Here is an 18,275-nt window from a genome sequence, read left to right as displayed (position 1 = left end):
AAATAGAGCTGTAAGGCTATTTAAATTTGGATGGAAAACTGTACGTATTTTACAGCCCATGATTATCTTTATCTCTACGATATCAAAGTATGCTGGCATACCCATAGGGCAAAGTGCAACCAGGTCAGCTTTGCAGTACGAAATCTTTGCACTTAGACACAAAATGCTGGAGTAACTCAGCGGGATAGGCAGCATCTATGGAGAGAAGGAATGGGTGACGATTCGGGTCAAGACCCTTCTTCTAACTTTGCACTTGTTTGGTTTGTGTCTTTAGTTTAGTTTAGAGATACAGCGTGGAAACGGGCACATCGGCCCACTGAGTCCAGGCCGACCAACAATCACTAATACACTAGTTCTATCCTACACACTAGAGACAATTTACAGAATCCAACTAACCCACAAACCTGACGTCTTTGGAATGTGGATGGAAACCGGAGCACCCAGAGAAAACCCACGTGGTCACAGTGAGAAGGTACACATTCCATACAGACAGCACCCGCAGTCATGACTGAGCCCGGTTCTCCGGCGCTGTAAGGCAGCAACTCTACCGCTGTGTCGCTGTGACATCTTTGTCATTCCAGCCTATACTTCCAAGGTTGTCCAATTGCTCAATTTTGCCCAGCTAACTAAGCAAAGTCACCTGTGGCTTAGACGACTGTCAAAAAAATAAGCACTTCCAAATATTTCTGATACTCATTTTCATTTACATACAATCCCAAACTATTCAAAAACCATTCTAGATATTTAAAATGATGAAAAATTATTTTAAAAAATCATCGAAAACACGAACCCTTTAGCCTACCGCGTCTCTGCCTATCTACATAAATCAAATTTGCCCATGGAGTTATTTAGTTTAGGTTAGTTTATTACTGTCACATGTACAGAGGTACAGTGAAAAACTTTTAGTTGCCCAGTCAGCGAATCGACTATACATGATTACAATCAAGCCGTCCAGTGTACAGTCTGATGAAGGGTCTCGACCCGAAACGTCACCCATTCCTTTTATCCAGAGATGATGCATGTCCCACTGAGTTACTTCAGCATTTTGTGCCTATTCACAGTGTACAGATAAATGGTATCATGTTTAACACAGCGCCGAAACAGGCCCTTCGGCCCAACATGTCCATGCCCACCTAGTTACCTGCTTGAGCTGGCCCCATGTGCCTGCATTTGACCAATATCCCTCAAAATAAAATTGAACCATTGAAGCTAATGTAGATTAACTAAGTCTTACCTTTATTCATCACAACTATTACTTTCCATTACAATCACAAGAGATACAGCGCCACGTTAGGTTCAGCTCATGTGCATCCCCAGCATCAGCATTGAGTGAATGCTGCAACCTGCCGCCATTCTCTGAAAGCTTTGTGCAGGAGATCATCTCCTTGTCCACGCAGTCCTCAGTCAAAGCCTCTGCCAATAACAAAACATTTACTTCATTACTAGACTAAGTGGGACCCATTGGGTCCCAGTCACACGGGAGGCCTGGTCCCCCAACGCAACCCATTCCCCAACACGCAGGTATCACTACGTAGGCGCAGCTGATGGGTATGGGAGAGGGGGGTGTGTTGGGGAGGGGGGATGTGTGGGCAGGGTGTGTGGGGGGGGGGCAGGTTGTGTGTGGGGGGGGCAATGGGCGGGGAGGGGGTGTGGGCGGGGGGGGAGGAGGGTGTAGGCAGGGGGAGGAGGGGGTGTATGGGCGGTGGGGGTGGTTGTGGGGGTGGGGGGGAGAGAGCTCTGAGAAAATATGGGGGTTGTGGGGGGTATCACGAAGGAGGGGTGCAGGAACCAGCGTGGGGGACCAGAGGGGAAGGGGCTGGAGCAGACTCACAGCGGACCGCTGGTCGCTGGACTGCTGGTCACTGGACTGCTGGTCGCTGGTTGTTCTCCTCCACTGAGATCAGCTTTCCGTTTTCTCCAGCGCTGTTGTATTCTCCGCTTTCCGTTTGGCGTCATTTCCCGTGCCGGGTCGTTTCCAGTCCCTCCGAAAATGATGTCCGGTTGGAAACCTCCACCAGCCATCCAACGCTCCAGTAAAGACGCGATGGCGCAGGAAGGGGCGGACCGTCCCGCGGAGTGACAGGAGAAAAGACCAATCCACGCGGCGCTGAACGGCAGGAGAGGAGATCGATCTGCGCACGCTCAGTTTTTAAGATTTTTAAACCTCGCTAAAGTTTACATTGGACCACTGATCGGAACGAAACTTGGTGCAATCGCAGCGCAAGAGAACGGTGAGTAAGCTGGCAAAAATCGTAGCGCTCTCGCGTAAAACTTTTGCGCAAATAGAATGACCGCGCAAACGGAAGATAACAAGATCAGAGTTTTAGTTATGTACAGATTGCCAGAAATAATTATTAGGGTTGCATTGTGGCGCAGCGGTAGAGTTGCTACAGCACCGGAGAACCGGGTATGATCCTGACCTCAGTGCTGTCTTGTACGGAGTTGTATATTCCTCCTGCAGGAGCTCCGGTTTCCTCCCACATTCCTCCCGCTAACGGACTTTGGTCAAATTGTGAATTGTCCCTAGTGGGTTGGATAGTGCTAGTGTTCGGGGTGATCACTGGTCCGCGGGAACTCGGTGGGCCGAAGGGTCTGTTTCCACGCTATATCTCTAAAGTATAAAGTTCTGATGATTTTAATCGATTGCAATCCTGACCTACATTTTCAAAACTATTTAATTAACGGTAAAGTCATTGGGACTATGTGAGACTTTGAAAACCGCTTTGTATTTTGTTTTGTTTAGCTGAGAGATACAGCGCGGAAACACTGAGACCGCGTTGACCAGCGATCCTCCTACACTAACACTATCCTCCACACTAGGGACAATTTACAATTTTTACCGAAGCCAATTAACCTACAAACCTGCACGTCTTTGGAAGCATTCACTTCCTGCAAACGTCAAATGCAAATCCCTGCTCTCTGTCACCTGGTATTTGCTGTTTCTGGGCAGTGTGGTAAATGGAAACGTTGAGTAATGCAACTCCTCTGTGAGTAAATAGAACAGTGACCCAGGGTCAGTCTCTTCCCACAGGATTCAGCTCTCTGCACCGACCCAGATGCAGATTCTGAGTGCTTGTATCCCAGCCTGGAACAGGACACCGTGTTCTCCATCTGAAAGGGTGGGGGAAGAGGAAGGGTGGAGGGGGGGAGGTGCGGAAACAGTTGATTCTCGTCTGTTATCTCCACAGCCTCTATGGCCTCAGTCCTGGCTCTTCGTCTCTGTGTTTCCAACAGCCCCATGCCCGTCCAGTGTATCAGCACTCCTATACATCTCGCATTGTTCATCATTCTCCCACCAGCTCTGTGCCTTCAGCTACAAACATCCCCGACTCTGGGATACCTTCCTGAAATGTCTTCACCACTCATAGAGTCATACAGTTATACAGTACAGAAACTGACCCTTCGGCCCACCACATCTATGCCAACCTTTTTGCCCGTCTACACAAATCTAAATTGCCCGCATTACAGTCATAGAGTAAGTAATACGATGCCGAAACAGGTCTCTCAGCCCAATATGTCAATGCCAACCAGGCTGCTGATCTAACACTGCTCTATATGCCTGCATTTGGTCAATATGCCTCTAAACATTTTCACTCCAAGATACGAGTAATCCTTCATTTTTACCGAGATATACTGCAGTGAGCCTTAATTATTAACATCACGTCAGTATATCCGGTATATTTTTTCAGACTTCTTGAAACCTACTCCTCACTGAGATTGTGATGTAAAACCAAGGAACTGCAGATGCTGGTTTACAAAAAAAGACACAGAGTGCAGGAGTAGCTCAGCGGGTCAGGCAGCATCTCATGAGAACAGCGATAGGGTCAGGCCCCTTTCAGCCATCCTTTCTAACACATTTTATCCACTCCCTTTCCGTTATGCTTGATGCTTATGGGGCAGTCCCACTGTACGAGTTAATTCAAGAGTTCTCCCGAGTTTCCCCTGATTCGAACTCAGAGAATTAAGGTAATAGCCGCTCGTAGGTACTCGGGGCTCTTGTGGACATTTTTCAACGAAAAAACGAGTCTTCGCGAGCTTACCGCGTTTCCCGAGTATCTGCCGTTAGCGTTACGTGCCGCTAAGAGACGTCCCGAGCTCCGACGTACCCGCAACGTACATTCTACGTGCTTACCACAAGTTTGTTTTTAAACTCGGGAGAGTTCTTGAATTAGCTCGTACAGTGGGACAGCCCCAAAACTACCCTTTGAAGCATATTGGGATGATTACCTTTGATAAAGGTGCTACTAACACCTTAGTCTTATTGACAAGGCAAGGCAAAATGTGTCCTCTTCCATTTCCACTTCCAACAATTATTGCAATGAATTATTTGAGTGTCAAAGACCACCATGTTACTTGCTCTTGGCAAGGATCACCGTTGTGCAGAGATCTGTAGATATTATGGGGATATACGTGTCAAATGTGAATATTTACTCTCTCTGACGTTGTTGATATAGACTGGTAAGGATATTAAGGGCTCTAATCGCATGGAATTAAGAGGGGACAGAAGTCTAACAATCAGCCCATGTTCTCCAGGGATGTTGTCTGACCCATTGAGTTACTCCAGCATTTTGTGTCTTTCCTTGGTAACCCAACATCCGGTGTTCCATGTTTCTACATTTTGACTGATCCATTGCAAAATCTTCTCTAGATATGCCCTCTATGAAGAAGTCCTCCTCTCTTTGACGGGAGCTATGTGAGACCCTCACTCACCATTTCCCCAATGTGAATCCTTCAGCCGTGCCGTCAGTGAGAAGGGTACCAACCTGAAAGGTCATCTGTCCACGTTCTCCGGGAATGCTGCCTGACCCCTTGAGTAACGCCAGCATTTTGTGTCTTTCCTAAACGATCACATCAGTTTTGGGGCACAGCCAGCAGAATTTTAGATGGGTTTAAGTTCACAGAGAATGGAAGTAAAAAATAGCAAGTGGGAAGAGCTCTGGAATAGTGCAGAGACAGAAGGTCAGACTGACACAGTCCCATCCAGGAATCGGGCAGTCACGGAGACTTGGGCTGGCACTGTCCCATCCCAGGAATCTACACTGGTGTCAATCCAGCTGCCTTGTGCTATTGCCCAGATACACCAGCCCAGCAGTCTGCTTCTTAGCTGGTGTAAATATATACACAGGTGATCCCACTTAGTTACTTAATTTAGTTAGAGATACAGCGCAGAAACAGGCCCTTCAGGCCAATGAGTCTGCACCGAACAGCGATCCACTAACTCTATCCTACACACTAGGGATATTTACAATTTTTACCACAGCCAAATAACCTACAAACCTGCACGTCTTTCGAGTGTGGGAGGAAACCGGAGATCCTGTAGAAAACCCACGCAGGTCACGGGGAGAAGGTACCCACAGTCAGGATTGAACCTGGGTCTCTGTCACTGTAAGGCAGCAACACAGGTCCAACATCGATTATCCAGCACCCTTGGTTCCAGAGACTTTCCAGATTATTCGTTTTGCCAGTCCAATAGAGGTCATGTAATAATAATTCAACAATACACCACTGACCCACTAATTACACCAGTCCCGTGTCTCTAAACATAGAAACATAGAAACATAGAAATTAGGTGCAGGATTAGGCCATTCGGCCCTTCGAGCCTGCACCGCCATTCAATATGATCATGGCTGATCATCCAAATCAGTATCCCGTACCTGCCTCTCCATACCCTCTGATCCCCTTAGCCACAAGGGCCACATCTAACTCCCTCTTAAATATAGCCAACGAACTGGCCTCGACTACCCTCCGTGGCAGAGAGTTCCAGAGATTCACCACTCTCTGTGTGAAAAAAGTTCTTCTCATCTCGGTTTTAAAGGATTTCCCCCTTATCCTTAAGCTGTGACCCCTTGTCCTGGACTTCCCCAACATCGGGAGCAATCTTCCTGCATCTAGCCTGTCCAACCCCTTAAGAATTTTATAAGTTTCTATAAGATCCCCTCTCAATCTCCTAAAGCACTGTGGACTGCTAGAAACTTAAATAAAGAATTAACAATTAAAAAAGCAAGCAATTAACTCTTTGAGCATGGAGGTACACGTCCTGAAAGAGCGCGCGCGCTGCAGCCAACGCCCTCATAATATTGTCTGGATTAAAGAAAGGGCCGGACCATCAGTTGGTAGAAAATCGGTGGTGTCCCTGTACTGTATGGATACAGGCCCACTGAGTCCACTACGTCCATTGATCACCTGTTCACACTTGCTCTATGTTATCCTACTTTCTCGACCTTTCCCTTCACACTTGGGGCAATTTACAGAGGTAGATTAAACTACAAACCCGCATGTCTATAGGATGTGGGAGGAAACCGGAGAATGGGGAGGAAACTCACGTGCAAACCTCACACAGACAGCTCCCGAGGCCAGGTTTGAAGCCAGGTCTCTTGACACTGTGAGGCAGTAGCTCTACTGTTGTGCCACTGTGCCGCCCAAATGATGATTCGCCCCACCTCCCCCTTGGAGAGATAGATCCCATTATCCAACAGACATTCATGAAAAGCAAAAAACTGTAGATGCTTGAAATCTGAAATAAAGTTTGTCACTGGCATGAAACATTGATTCAGTTTTCCTCTACATTCATGCTGCCTGATTTGCTGAATATTTCTCATCTGTTCTGCCTTTATTTCAAATATTCATTCATAATAATTTCATTAAATCCGTAGCAGGTGAATCAACAGTGGGAATAGGAAGGTTCTGCCAAAGTTGCTGACTGGACTGTGTTTCTCCAGCTTATCCTAGATCTCGTGTCAAAGAAAACTTTATTTATATTAAAAAATGATGATGGAGAATGAAGGTCCTTCTTTGGGCCTGGTCCTAGGAATCTAATCTTATTTTCATTTGTGTATAGGATGTTGGTGTTTCTGGCAAGGCCTTCAATGAGGGTCTGCCCTGGAGCTTTTTCAGCTTGGCTCCTTGGTCTGGGGCAAGACTTCAAACATTTGCAAACTCTCTTTGTTGAATCAGGACCAGGTGCTTGCCATGGTTGTAATGAGTAAGAAGGAGTTGGTTTAAATCAATGATAGACACAAAAAGCTGGAGTAACTCAGGCAGTCTCTCTCTCCTCTCTCCTCCTCTCTCCCTCTCTCCCTCTCTCCCTCTCTCCCTCTCTCCCTCTCTCCCTCTCTCCCTCTCTCCCTCTCTCCCTCTCTCCCTCTCTCCCTCTCTCCCTCTCTCCCTCTCTCCCTCTCTCCCTCTCCCCCTCTCCCCCTCTCCCCCCCTCCCTCCGTCCCTCTCTCCCCCCTCTCTCCCTCGAGAGAGAGAGAAAATGGGTGACATTTCGGGTCGAGACCCTTCTTCAGGTTGTAATGAGGTCTTCTCATCCCACGAGGTTAAAGATTGTTATGGAACTCTATTGGGACAGCTGACAGCACCATTACAGGTACCATCGCAATGTTTAAGAAACATTTAGACAGGTACATAGATAGGATAGGTTTAGAGGGACTAGAGAGCCTGAAGAAGGGTCTCAACCCAAAACTTCAACCATTCCTTTTCTCCAGAGATGCTGTCTGTCCCGCTGAGTTACTCCAGCTTTTTGTGTCTATCTTAGGTTTAAACCAGTATCTGTAGTTGTAATGTCTGTAGCTGCATTTGGTCCATATCCTTCTACACATTAGGTTTAGAGGGATATGGACCAAATGCAGACAGGTGGAACGTGTAGATGGGACATGTTGGTCGGTGTTGGCAAGTTGGGCCAAATGGCCTGTTTCCACACTGTATGACTTTGGGCTGTTTCCACACTGTATGACTCTCTATGATTCTTGGATTCCCACTTTTGAGCTCTTTGATTTCTTCTCTGATATTTTAATGTATTTTAATGTTACGTTACAATGGAGGACAACTCTGGCGTGAAGATGGAACTTTGTCACTACAATGACTGCATAATCATCAGTCCTTCCATGACCAGATACTTCAAGTAGAGTGGCTGCGACAGTTCTTATTTTGAAAACAAAAGAACGTTGGGATTTCTCCACAGGTCTGGCGACAGCTGTGGAGAGAGAAACAGGATGACCATTTGAGGTCAATGACGTTCAATCTGCCAGGGTAGACAATAATGCTGGAGAAACTCAGCGGGTGAGGCAGCATCTATGGAGCAAAGGAAATAGGCAACGTTTCAGGCCGAAAAGTTGCCTATTTCCTTCGCTCCATAGATGCTGCCTCATTCGCTGAGTTTCTCCAGCATTTTTGTCTACCTTCGATTTTCCAGCATCTGCAGTTCCTTCTTAAACATTCAATCTGCTAGTTTGTTTTTAGCATCGATGTGAGCTGACAATTTGCTCCTGAAGTAGCTGACTGAAGAGATCTTGCAATGATAACAGGCTTTGACATCCACCTCTCCGTCCCCCTCATTCACAATCTGTGTCCTTTGCTCCCTTGATGTGACATCCATCCTGGGGCAAAACTGATTTATTACTTGGAGGACAATGGGTGGGAGGGAGTCCAACAGAAGTTTTCCATGCCTGTTAAAACCAAACCAAACAGAAAAAATAACTGGGATTTTTTTCAAATTAGCAGGTTAGGCAGGATTTATTTAGCTTTAGAGGCAAGTTGTTGGGGCGTAGGTCTAATCAGGCGGCACCTTTTAAGGGATAGGTTTGATGGGCTAAATGGCTACCGTTCCATCATTTGATGATCCGAAGCAAACTCGTGGAGGGAGTTAATGATTCTGAGAACGTTGGCATTCCTGGCATGTTTGCAGCTTATTTTCCATCCCGAGAAACATAGAAACATAGAAACATAGAAATTAGGTGCAGGAGTAGGCCATTCGGCCCTTCGAGCCTGCACCGCCATTCAATATGATCATGGCTGATCATCCAACTCAGTATCCCGTACCTGCCTTCTCGCCATACCCTCTGATCCCCTTAGCCACAAGGGCCACATCTAACTCCCTCTTAAATATAGCCAATGAACCGGCCTCGACTACCCTCTGTGGCAGAGAGTTCCAGAGATTCACCACTCTCTGTGTGAAAAAAGTTCTTCTCATCTCGGTTTTAAAGGATTTCCCCCTTATCCTTAAGCTGTGACCCCTTGTCCTGGACTTCCCCAACATCGGGAGCAATCTTCCTGCATCTAGCCTGTCCAACCCCTTAAGAATTTTGTAAGTTTCTATAAGATCCCCTCTCAATCTCCTAAATTCTAGAGAGTATAAACCAAGTCTATCCAGTCTTTCTTCATAAGACAGTCCTGACATCCCAGGAATCAGTCTGGTGAACCTTCTCTGCACTCCCTCTATGGCAATAATGTCCTTCCTCAGATTTGGAGACCAAAACTGTACGCAATACTCCAGGTGTGGTCTCACCAAGACCCTGTACAACTGCAGTAGAACCTCCCTGCTCCTATACTCAAATCCTTTTGCTATGAAAGCTAACATACCATTCGCTTTCTTCACTGCCTGCTGCACCTGCATGCCCACTTTCAATGACTGGTGTACCATGACACCCAGGTCTCGCTGCATCTCCCCTTTTCCTAGTCGGCCACCATTTAGATAATAGTCTGCTTTCCTGTTTTTGCCAGAGAAAGTCTGGAACTGGGAGAACTTCCATAAAGCCTTAATTTCTAAAGTCCTCTGCCTTAAAATCAAGTCCCTCCACTGTCTTGGGGACAATACACCCTATCTCCAAAAATGACACCAGTCCCACCAACTCCAAGGGCCCTCAGCTCCTTTCATTAATTACTAAACAGCAAACCACCTGTCTTCGTCGATGCTTCTTAAATCCTCTATCTGTCCATTGTTCTTTCTGTAGAGAGGCGCATAATCAAAAAGATCAGGTGTGGAAACAAGGAACTGTAGAATGGTGGTTTACAAAAAAAACCCACACAAAATGCTGGAGTAACACAGCGGATCAGGCAGCATCCCTAGAGAGCATGTATAGGTGACGTTTCGGGTCAGGACCCTTCTCATGTTCTCCCAAGAAGTAGCCTGACCCGCTGAGTCACTCCAGCACTTATTGTCTTTTTTAATCAAACAGGCAGTCGGTGGAGATTTAAAATAAGGCCATGTCTGACGGATGAGTGATTATTTTGAGGTGGTTACAAGGAGGGGTTTATTAGGGTAGTGCACTTGATCTAAGTTGTGTGTGTTTTGGTAATGCCCTTGTCCCACTTAGGAAACTTGAACGGAAACCTCTGGAGACTTTGCGCCCCACCCAAGGTTTCCGTGCGGTTCCCGGAGGTTGCAGGTGGTTGTCGGAGGTTGCAGGTAGTGGAAGCAGGTTGGGGGACTGACAAAAACCTCCGGGAACCTCCGGGAACCGCACGGAAACCTTGGTTGGGGCGCAAAGTCTCCAGAGGTTTCCGTTCAAGTTTCCTAAGTGGGACAGGGGCATTAGGTTACAGAGTCTCAATTAGGGCTAGAACGGAAAGGGAAAGCCTATCGAATCCATGTGAAAGTGCAAGTTGGATATGAAACTTGCAGAGTGCCAGAAAGGAAGGGTTCATGTTTTAGTGCCGGGAAGGTTGATGCAGTGCCAATAACCTTGCTTTTTGTAGTGTATAATCAATGGTTTTGAGTGCCTGGAGCTATGCTTAAAAGCTTTGTAGATAATATCAAAAGGTCCTTGTGTTTGAGGGTGAGGAGAAAGGTTTTGAGCTGCAGGAATGTATCGGGACTAGTTTGGCAAGTAGGACGATGGAAAATGGAATTGGGTCCCACGAGATGAGAGGGAAAATGGTTTTGTGGACTAACAAGGCAAGGGAACACACAGCAAATGGTGTGCTACTGAAGAGGGTGCAAAGGAGATTCACTAGGATGTTGCCAGGGATGGAGCGTTTCGGTGTTGAGGAGAGGCTAGTTAGGAAGGGGAAAAAGCAGGAACGGGGTGCTGATGTTGGATGATCAGCCATGCTCATATTGAATGGCGGTGCTGGCTCGAAGGTCTAAATGGCCTACTCCTGCACCTGTTTTCTATGTTTCTATGTTTATCCCTTGGAGAGAGCTGATTTTGAGGAGAACATACAGGGTCGATAATAGGAAGCATTTCCTCATAGCAGAGGTGTCAAAACCTACTGGATATAGATTTAGAGTAAGGGGTAAACAGTTTAGGGGATATCTGAGTAGGAATGTTTTCACCAAGAGGTCGATTGGAATCTGGATGCAGTGCCTGGAGGGGTGGTGTAGATGATTATTCTCACAACATTTTCAGTGGTATCGAGATGAGTATTTGAATAGGCAAGGCAGAAAAAGCTGTGGATTAGGTGCTGGTTAATGGGATTGGTGTAGATAGGTATTCGATGGCTGGCACGGCCATGGTAGGCCGAAAGGCCTGTTTCTGTCTGCACGGCTCTATGACTAAGTGTTGAAGAACAGAGAGAGTGCCCACATATCCCCGAGGTTGCAGCTTACAACCCAGCGGTATGAATATTTAGTTTAGTTTAGTTTAGAGATACAGAGGGGAAACAGCAAGACCAGCGATCCCCACACATTAACACTACCTACACACACTAGGGACAATTTACACATACACCAAGCCAATTAACCTGTACGTCTTTGGAGTGTGGGAGGAAACCGAAGACCTCGGAGAAAACCTACGCGGTCAAGGGGAGAATGTACATATTCCGTACAGACAGCACGCATAGTCGGGGTCGAACCCGGGTCTCTGGCGCCGCAAGCGCTGTAATGCCCCTGTCCCACTTACGAAACCTGAACGGAAACCTCTAGAGACTTTGCGCCCCACCCAAGGTTTCCGTAAGGTTCCCGGAGGTTTTTGTCTTACCTACCACTACCTGCAACCTCCGACAACCACCTTCAACTAGCATCGCAACCGGCTTCGACTAAAAAATTACCGATTTTTAAAACGGCAACCTATTTTTAGTCGCGGCCGGTTTTGAATTTTTTGAAATAATCTCCGGAACATAGAAGAAGCGGAAACCACTTTCGACCATTAGGGAGACTGACAAAAACCTCCGGGAACCTCCGGGAACCGCAAGGAAACTTTGGGTATGGCGCAAAGTCTCCAGAGGTTTCCGTTCAGGTTTCCTAAGTGGGACAGGGGCATAAAGCAGTAACTCAACTGCTGCGCCACCGCACGGCCCTTGATTTTAATTTCTCTAGCTTCAAGTAACCCTTGCTTTCCCTCTCTCTCCGTCCCTCCCCCCACCCTAGTTCTCCAACTGGTTTCACTGCCCTGATTAATTTTACAATTGTATGCCTTCTTTTCACCTTCCCCTCAGCTAGCTCATTCCACATTTCCTGATCACCGTCTGCTTTGATCTTTTCACACCTCAACCTTCCATATCTATATCTCCCACTCCCCACTTCTCAATCTAAAGAAGGGTCTCGACCCGGAACGTCACCCATTCCTTCTCTCCAGAGATGCTGCCTGATCCGCTGAGTTACTCCAGCATTTTGTGTCTACCTTCGACACAAATATAGGTAGGGGGAATGGAAGGCCATGGGAGCTGCTATAACCTGCAGGGCGTGGACTTGGAGCTGGGAAGTAGGATTAGCCTACTTTGTGTGCTCTTGGACAAGAGACCATAGGCCAAATTACTTAATCTGTGAACATTTCCATTTGCTTTTGATGTCTCTTTGTGTAATTTGTCAATGTATGATGGTACTGAAGCACTTTAATTACTGTACGGTCATACGGGCATAAGGTCATGTTATGGGAGCAGAATTAGGCCATTCGGCCCATCAAGTCTACTCCACCATTCAATCATGGCTGATCTATCATTCCCTCCTAACCCCATTCTTCTGCCTTCTCCCCATAACCCCTGACACCCATACTAATCAAGAATCTATCTATCTCTGCCTTAAAAATATCCATTGGCAGGGCCTCCATAGCCTTCTGCGACAATTAATTCCACTGTTTCACCACCCTCTGACTAAAGAAGTATGTGGTAAGTATGTTGTTTAAAGCAAGTTACTAATCATGACCATCAGAGCTGTACATTGACCAGTCAGTGTGGTGGCAGGACTTGGTTGTGCTACCTCAGGTCCGGGTCTGAAGTTAAGCTAGACACAAAATGCTGGAGTAACTCATTGGGTCAGGCAGCATCTTTGAAGAAAACGAATAGGTAACGTTTCAGGTCGACACCCTTCTCCAGACTGAGAGTCAGGGGAAAGGGAAACAAGAATTATAGAGGTTGATATAGAGAGATATAGAACAAATGAATGAAAGATATGCAAAAAGCAACAATGATCAAAGAAAGTTGGAGCCCACAATGGTCCATTGTTGGCTGTGGGGAAGGTAAGAACAAGTTATACAGACAGTGTCAAAGTTATGGTGGTTCCAGCATGTACAATGGGATTTAATGCAGCATTGAGGCCTACTCTCCATTCCGGGTTAGACCAGGGTCCTTGTCCCTATCTCACAAATTCAAGTGAATGCTCGGGATACTACGGCATCGTTTGTAAATGAGAAGGGGGTTTGGGTATCACCAAGCCTCACTTGGCTATGGGTTGGAGTCCCACTTCAGACTAGGTGTACTGAGGCAGGAGCTATCTTTCTGCTACTGGGCTAAATCTAGTTCTTGTTTAAGTAGGAGCTGCAGATGCTGGAAAATCGAAGGTACACAAAAATGCTGGAGAAACTCAGCGGGTGCAGCAGCATCTATGGAGCGAAGGAAATAGGCAACGTTTTGGGCCGAAACCCTTCTTCAGTCTGAAGAAGGGTTTCGGCCCGAAACGTTGCCTATTTCCTTTGCTCCATAGATGCTGCTGCACCTGCTGAGTTTCTCCAGCATTTTTGTGTACCTTAAATCTAGTTCTTATCTGGACACAAAGTGCTGGAATAACTCTGCGGGTCTGGCAGCATATCTGGAGATCATGGATAGGTGACGTTTCGGGACGGGACCCTTCTTCCGATACACCTTGTGCCCATTTTTGTAAATCAGCATCTGCAGTTCCATGTTTCCACAGTTCCCGTCTGCTTCATCTCTTGACATTTCAAAGCTGAGCCAAGCAGTTCTCTCTGACGTATCTGTGAATGTTTGTTTCTCAACCACCACCCATTCAAACATTATCTCATTGCTCTCTGTAATTTGGTTACAGCATTCCATATGTTACAACAGTGGCGACATTTAATTGGCTGTAAAGCATGTTTGGATGTCCATAGCTAAAGCTGTGACGTACGTTTGTCCCTGTCTTCTGTCTCATGAAACATGCAGAAATGTTACCCATCAAATATAGCTCAGTGGTAGAGCATTTGACTGCAGAGCAAGAGGTCCCTGGTTCAAATCCATGTGCCCCCCTAATAATTTATATTAAGGGGCGGTGCAGTGCTTGAGTTGCTGACTTGCAGCGCCAGAATGCGACCCTGGCTACGGGTGCTGTCGGTACGGAGTTTGCAGGTTCTCCCTGTGATCACGATGGGTTTTGTACTGGTGCTCTGGTTTCCTCCCGCACTCCAAAGACATGCAGGTTTGTAGGTTAATTGACTTCTGTAAATTGTCCCTAGTGTGTAGGATAAAACTAGTGTACGGGTGATTGTAGGTCAGCATGGAGCTGGTGGGCCAAACGGCCTCTTTCCACCCTGTATCTCTAAAAATGAGCCAAGGAAACAAGGTCGGACCGACCACTCAGAACATCATCAGCTATCTCCACATCGTTTGAATCAGTTGAATGGGGGATCCAAATTTGTCTACAGCGGGAACAAGATGTTATGTTGAACCCTGAAGCCGAGAAGACATGTATTGGAAATCTGAACTCCCTTCTTTCCACAGTGTCAACTCTGCCAGCTCACGGAGGGATGCCTGAAGGGTCGTTGTGCTCTGCTAAGGAGGCACCAGGTGTAGAAGGTTAGTACCTGCTTTGTTACACTGCAGAGGTTTCACCCACTGGAGACATTTTGTGTTTGTGCCAAGTGCATACCTCTGCATTGGCGCATTACCCAAATCCACCTTGCCACACCACAACTGTTATCCATACCTTTGCCGTTTCTTTTCTTGACATTTCCAATCCATTCCTGGCTGATAACCCTACAGGAATCTTTGAGGTGATCCAGGACTCTACTACCTGCATGGTGGCTTTCACCGAATGGTGTTCACCAAAGATCCTATAGCGGAGCAAGATAGACCAGTGCTTTTAAATGCAATGGGCTGATGTGTAGTACGCAATGGAGTGGAACATGGGCCTTTTTTTCATCCATTTCAGTAACCCGACCCGACCCGACCCGACTCGCAGTGTAATCAATGTTGCGGGGGGAACAGTTTGTGTTTATAAATTATAATTCTGAAAATGAGGAGAAGATTTTTTACTAAAGAACTTTTATTTTTACGAGGATGTTTCCGTAACCGGCTTCCGTCTCCGCACTAGTTATCTTTGCTCCGCTATGGGATCTCTGGTGCAGAGACGGAAGCTGGTTACGGAAATGGGGCTGAAAATTACCCATGAATCTGCCCATGACCGTACAATGTCTTTTTCGTCGAGTGATCTATCTTGCTTGCTATAGGATCTTTGGTGTTCACCGCCCAGGCACTTTATGAGCTGCAGACACGCCTGCCTAAGTAAGCAACATCACCATTTAACATGTTTGCGTTAGTTTTAGCAGTACCTCACATTCCACCTGGGTAGCTTACAACCCAACAGTATGAATATTTGAATTCTCCAATTTTCGGTAACTTCCTACCAAAACCCCATAACCCCACCCTGCACTTTCTCCCCCACACCCTCCACCTCCCCCACCCCCCCTCCCTCTCCTCCCCTGTGCCCCACCTAGACTCCCACATCTCTTCCCTCCTCCTTCCCTCCTGCTACTTTTCCCTCCCTCTAGCTTCACAATTTGCAGCTCAGCAATCCTGTCCCACACCTTCTGCATTTATCTCTGGCCTTTGTTCCAACCATCTGCCCATCTAAACCCTCCTAAACTGCGGCCACCTATTACCTCCCACTCTGTGTTCCGCCTCCCTTCTCTTCCAGCTTTCCTCTCCCTCCCCTCACGATCAGTCTGAAGAAGCATCCCAGCCCGATATGCGCCACCGTTCCATATTCCCCAGACCTGCCTGACCCGCTGAGTTATTCCATGACTCTGTCCCTAGTTTTCAGTCCCCTCCATGGCTTTGCCCTCCACTCTCTCAATATTGTCCTACACCACTCTAATCATCCCAGAGGATTCTCCCAACTATAGCCTCCTAACCCTTCCTGCAATGAATCAGGCACTTCTTGCGTTCATTCCTTCTGCAAAGTTCCCAACATGCGGACGTTTCTCCCTGAATCTCCTCCTCTGTCCTCTAACATACTCCTTAAAATCTGTCCCTTTGACCAAGCCCTTGGTCACTGGTCTAAAGGGCCTGTTCCACTTGGCGATTTTTTCGGCGACTGCCAGCATCATTGTCTGACGTATCAGGTCACCGAAAAAGTTGCGGCGTGATGACACATGACGTGAGGTTTTCTTTTCCAAGTGTCGCAACATTTTTTTTTGTCGCCACTGGAATTTGAAATGTTCTAAATGTTTTGGCAACACTGATATGACGCCAGTAGTCACCGAAAAAATCACCAAGTGGGCCAGGCCCTTCAAGTATTTTCCCATAGGACTTAGTGTCAACATTGTTTAAGTAGCTCTTTGGGTAGCATTTATCTAGTGACTGTGCTCTGTTGGAGGTAATAGATAAAAAATAAGTTGTTGTTATTGTTGTTGCTGTATAACATTGGACTTCTTACTCCCCAACAGATTTGTTTGGGGGTTTATTGGGAACATGAGCTGCCACTAATTTATCTAATTCTAAATGCATCTCCTATTCTTTTCTTTCTGTGTGTTTATCCAGCATCAATGCTATCTGTTCATGTTCATGTTATAGAAGCAGAATTTGGCCCATGAAGTCATTCAATCATTGCTGATCTACCTTTCCCTCTCAACCCCATTCTCTTGCCTTCTCCCCATAACCCCTGATACCCTTACTAATCAAGTAAATATGCCTCAATTCCACCTTGTAGTACAGAATTTCATTTTCCAGGCTTCTTTTTATCAACAGGATTACCATTGTCTACTATGTGCACGACTATTGAATTTATTTGTCTGTTTTTTTTAACATATACTGAACTTTTTTTGTTGGGTTTTATTGTGGGTTTTACAGAGTAACATGTTAAATCTCTCTTGTGCTGCTGCAAGTAAGAATTTCATTGTTCCGTTTCGGTACATGTGGCAATAAAGTCTTGACTCTTGATCTGCAGTCCTTATCGGATTTAATAGTAATTTTGATATTTATGGTTATTATTAAAAACATTACTCTCTGTAGTTCATTCAGACCAGGAGAACTGCAGATTGGATCTTTTATCTCGATGATTTGTTTCTTCCAGAGAAGATATTAGTTGGTATGTCCTGCAGATAAGATAATAAGCTGATGTTCTGCTTGTGGTCAGTGGAGTGGATCCTCAGTCGAATCTCATGGTCCTGAGTACCACTCTCTTACTATCAGGCCACAAAGTTTGTGCTGGGCTGTTGGGTGTCATGCTATGATTTTTGCTGGGGTTATTCATGAAACGTATGTGCCCCTTTTTGAGAGGGATGTATCAATTTGGAGGATGGACTCCATAGAATGAAATGTAACTCCACTAGGCATTTTCTTTGCGGTTGTTGTGATAACCCAAATTTCTTTCTGATGAGCTTCTGTTGTGAACGTCAAGGAGTTGTCCACATGGCCACCTTTGGTAGACTGTGGCCTGTAAGATGTCCTTCAGGCAAAGTGAGAGCTTAAAACTTAAAGCTTTTACATTTCTGGGAAGCACAGCAGAATTGAGTTGAGAAATCGTCCAGTGGAAGTTCTGCAAAAGTCAGATTTATTGAGAAGATGCATCTATCACTGTGGTGACACAAGGTACTGCAGACGATGGAGTTTTGAGCATAACACAAAGGGCTGGAGGAACTCAGCGGGCCAAGCAACGTCTGGGGATGGAATAGTTTTGGTTATGTGAATTTACGGCAGAGATAGCCACTTGGTCCATCTGCTCTGAAGTCCATGTAAGCCCCTTGCACCCTCCATTATCTTGACTTATCGACATATCCTCTATCCTTTTCCCTCTCACGTCCAGAATGTGTAAAATGTATCAGTTTCATATGGAATGAAAGATACTGGAACCAAGTATCAGTGGTGGATCTGTTACAGGTCTACCAGACACAAATGATGCAGAAAATGAGAGTTCAAATCCCACCCGTACATTTATGAGCATTTGAAGTTTAAAAAAAAGATGGCATCAGCAAAAAGGAGTATGAATCTGTTGGGTCATTGTTTAAAAAACCCAAATCGGTCACAGGCAAGTGTTCATCCTGGACAGTGTAGCTGAGAGTAACTGGGATTAGGGTGGGATTAGGTAGTTTGTTTGGTTGTTTGTTTATTTATCTTTTTGCACAAAG

The 18,275-nt window shown here is 46.1% G+C and overlaps 1 protein-coding gene across 1 annotated transcript in view; it reads left to right on the top strand.

The window, feature by feature from the left end:
- Nucleotides 1–18,275, top strand: part of LOC116977301 (pleckstrin homology domain-containing family G member 3-like) — a 130,038-nt gene that overhangs the window by 35,609 nt on the left and 76,154 nt on the right. Inside the window, exon 2 of the mRNA XM_033027798.1 lies at nucleotides 14,650–14,724. Coding sequence (XP_032883689.1) covers nucleotides 14,676–14,724 — 49 coding nt within the window. The 5' untranslated portion in view covers nucleotides 14,650–14,675. The remainder of the gene's footprint in view (nucleotides 1–14,649; nucleotides 14,725–18,275) is intronic.

This window comes from Amblyraja radiata, chromosome 9 (genome assembly GCF_010909765.2).
Source record: "Amblyraja radiata isolate CabotCenter1 chromosome 9, sAmbRad1.1.pri, whole genome shotgun sequence".
Classification (NCBI taxonomy): Eukaryota; Metazoa; Chordata; class Chondrichthyes; order Rajiformes; family Rajidae; genus Amblyraja; species Amblyraja radiata.
Note: the sequence above shows the minus strand (reverse complement) of the source record. Positions and strands in the feature narration are given on the sequence as shown.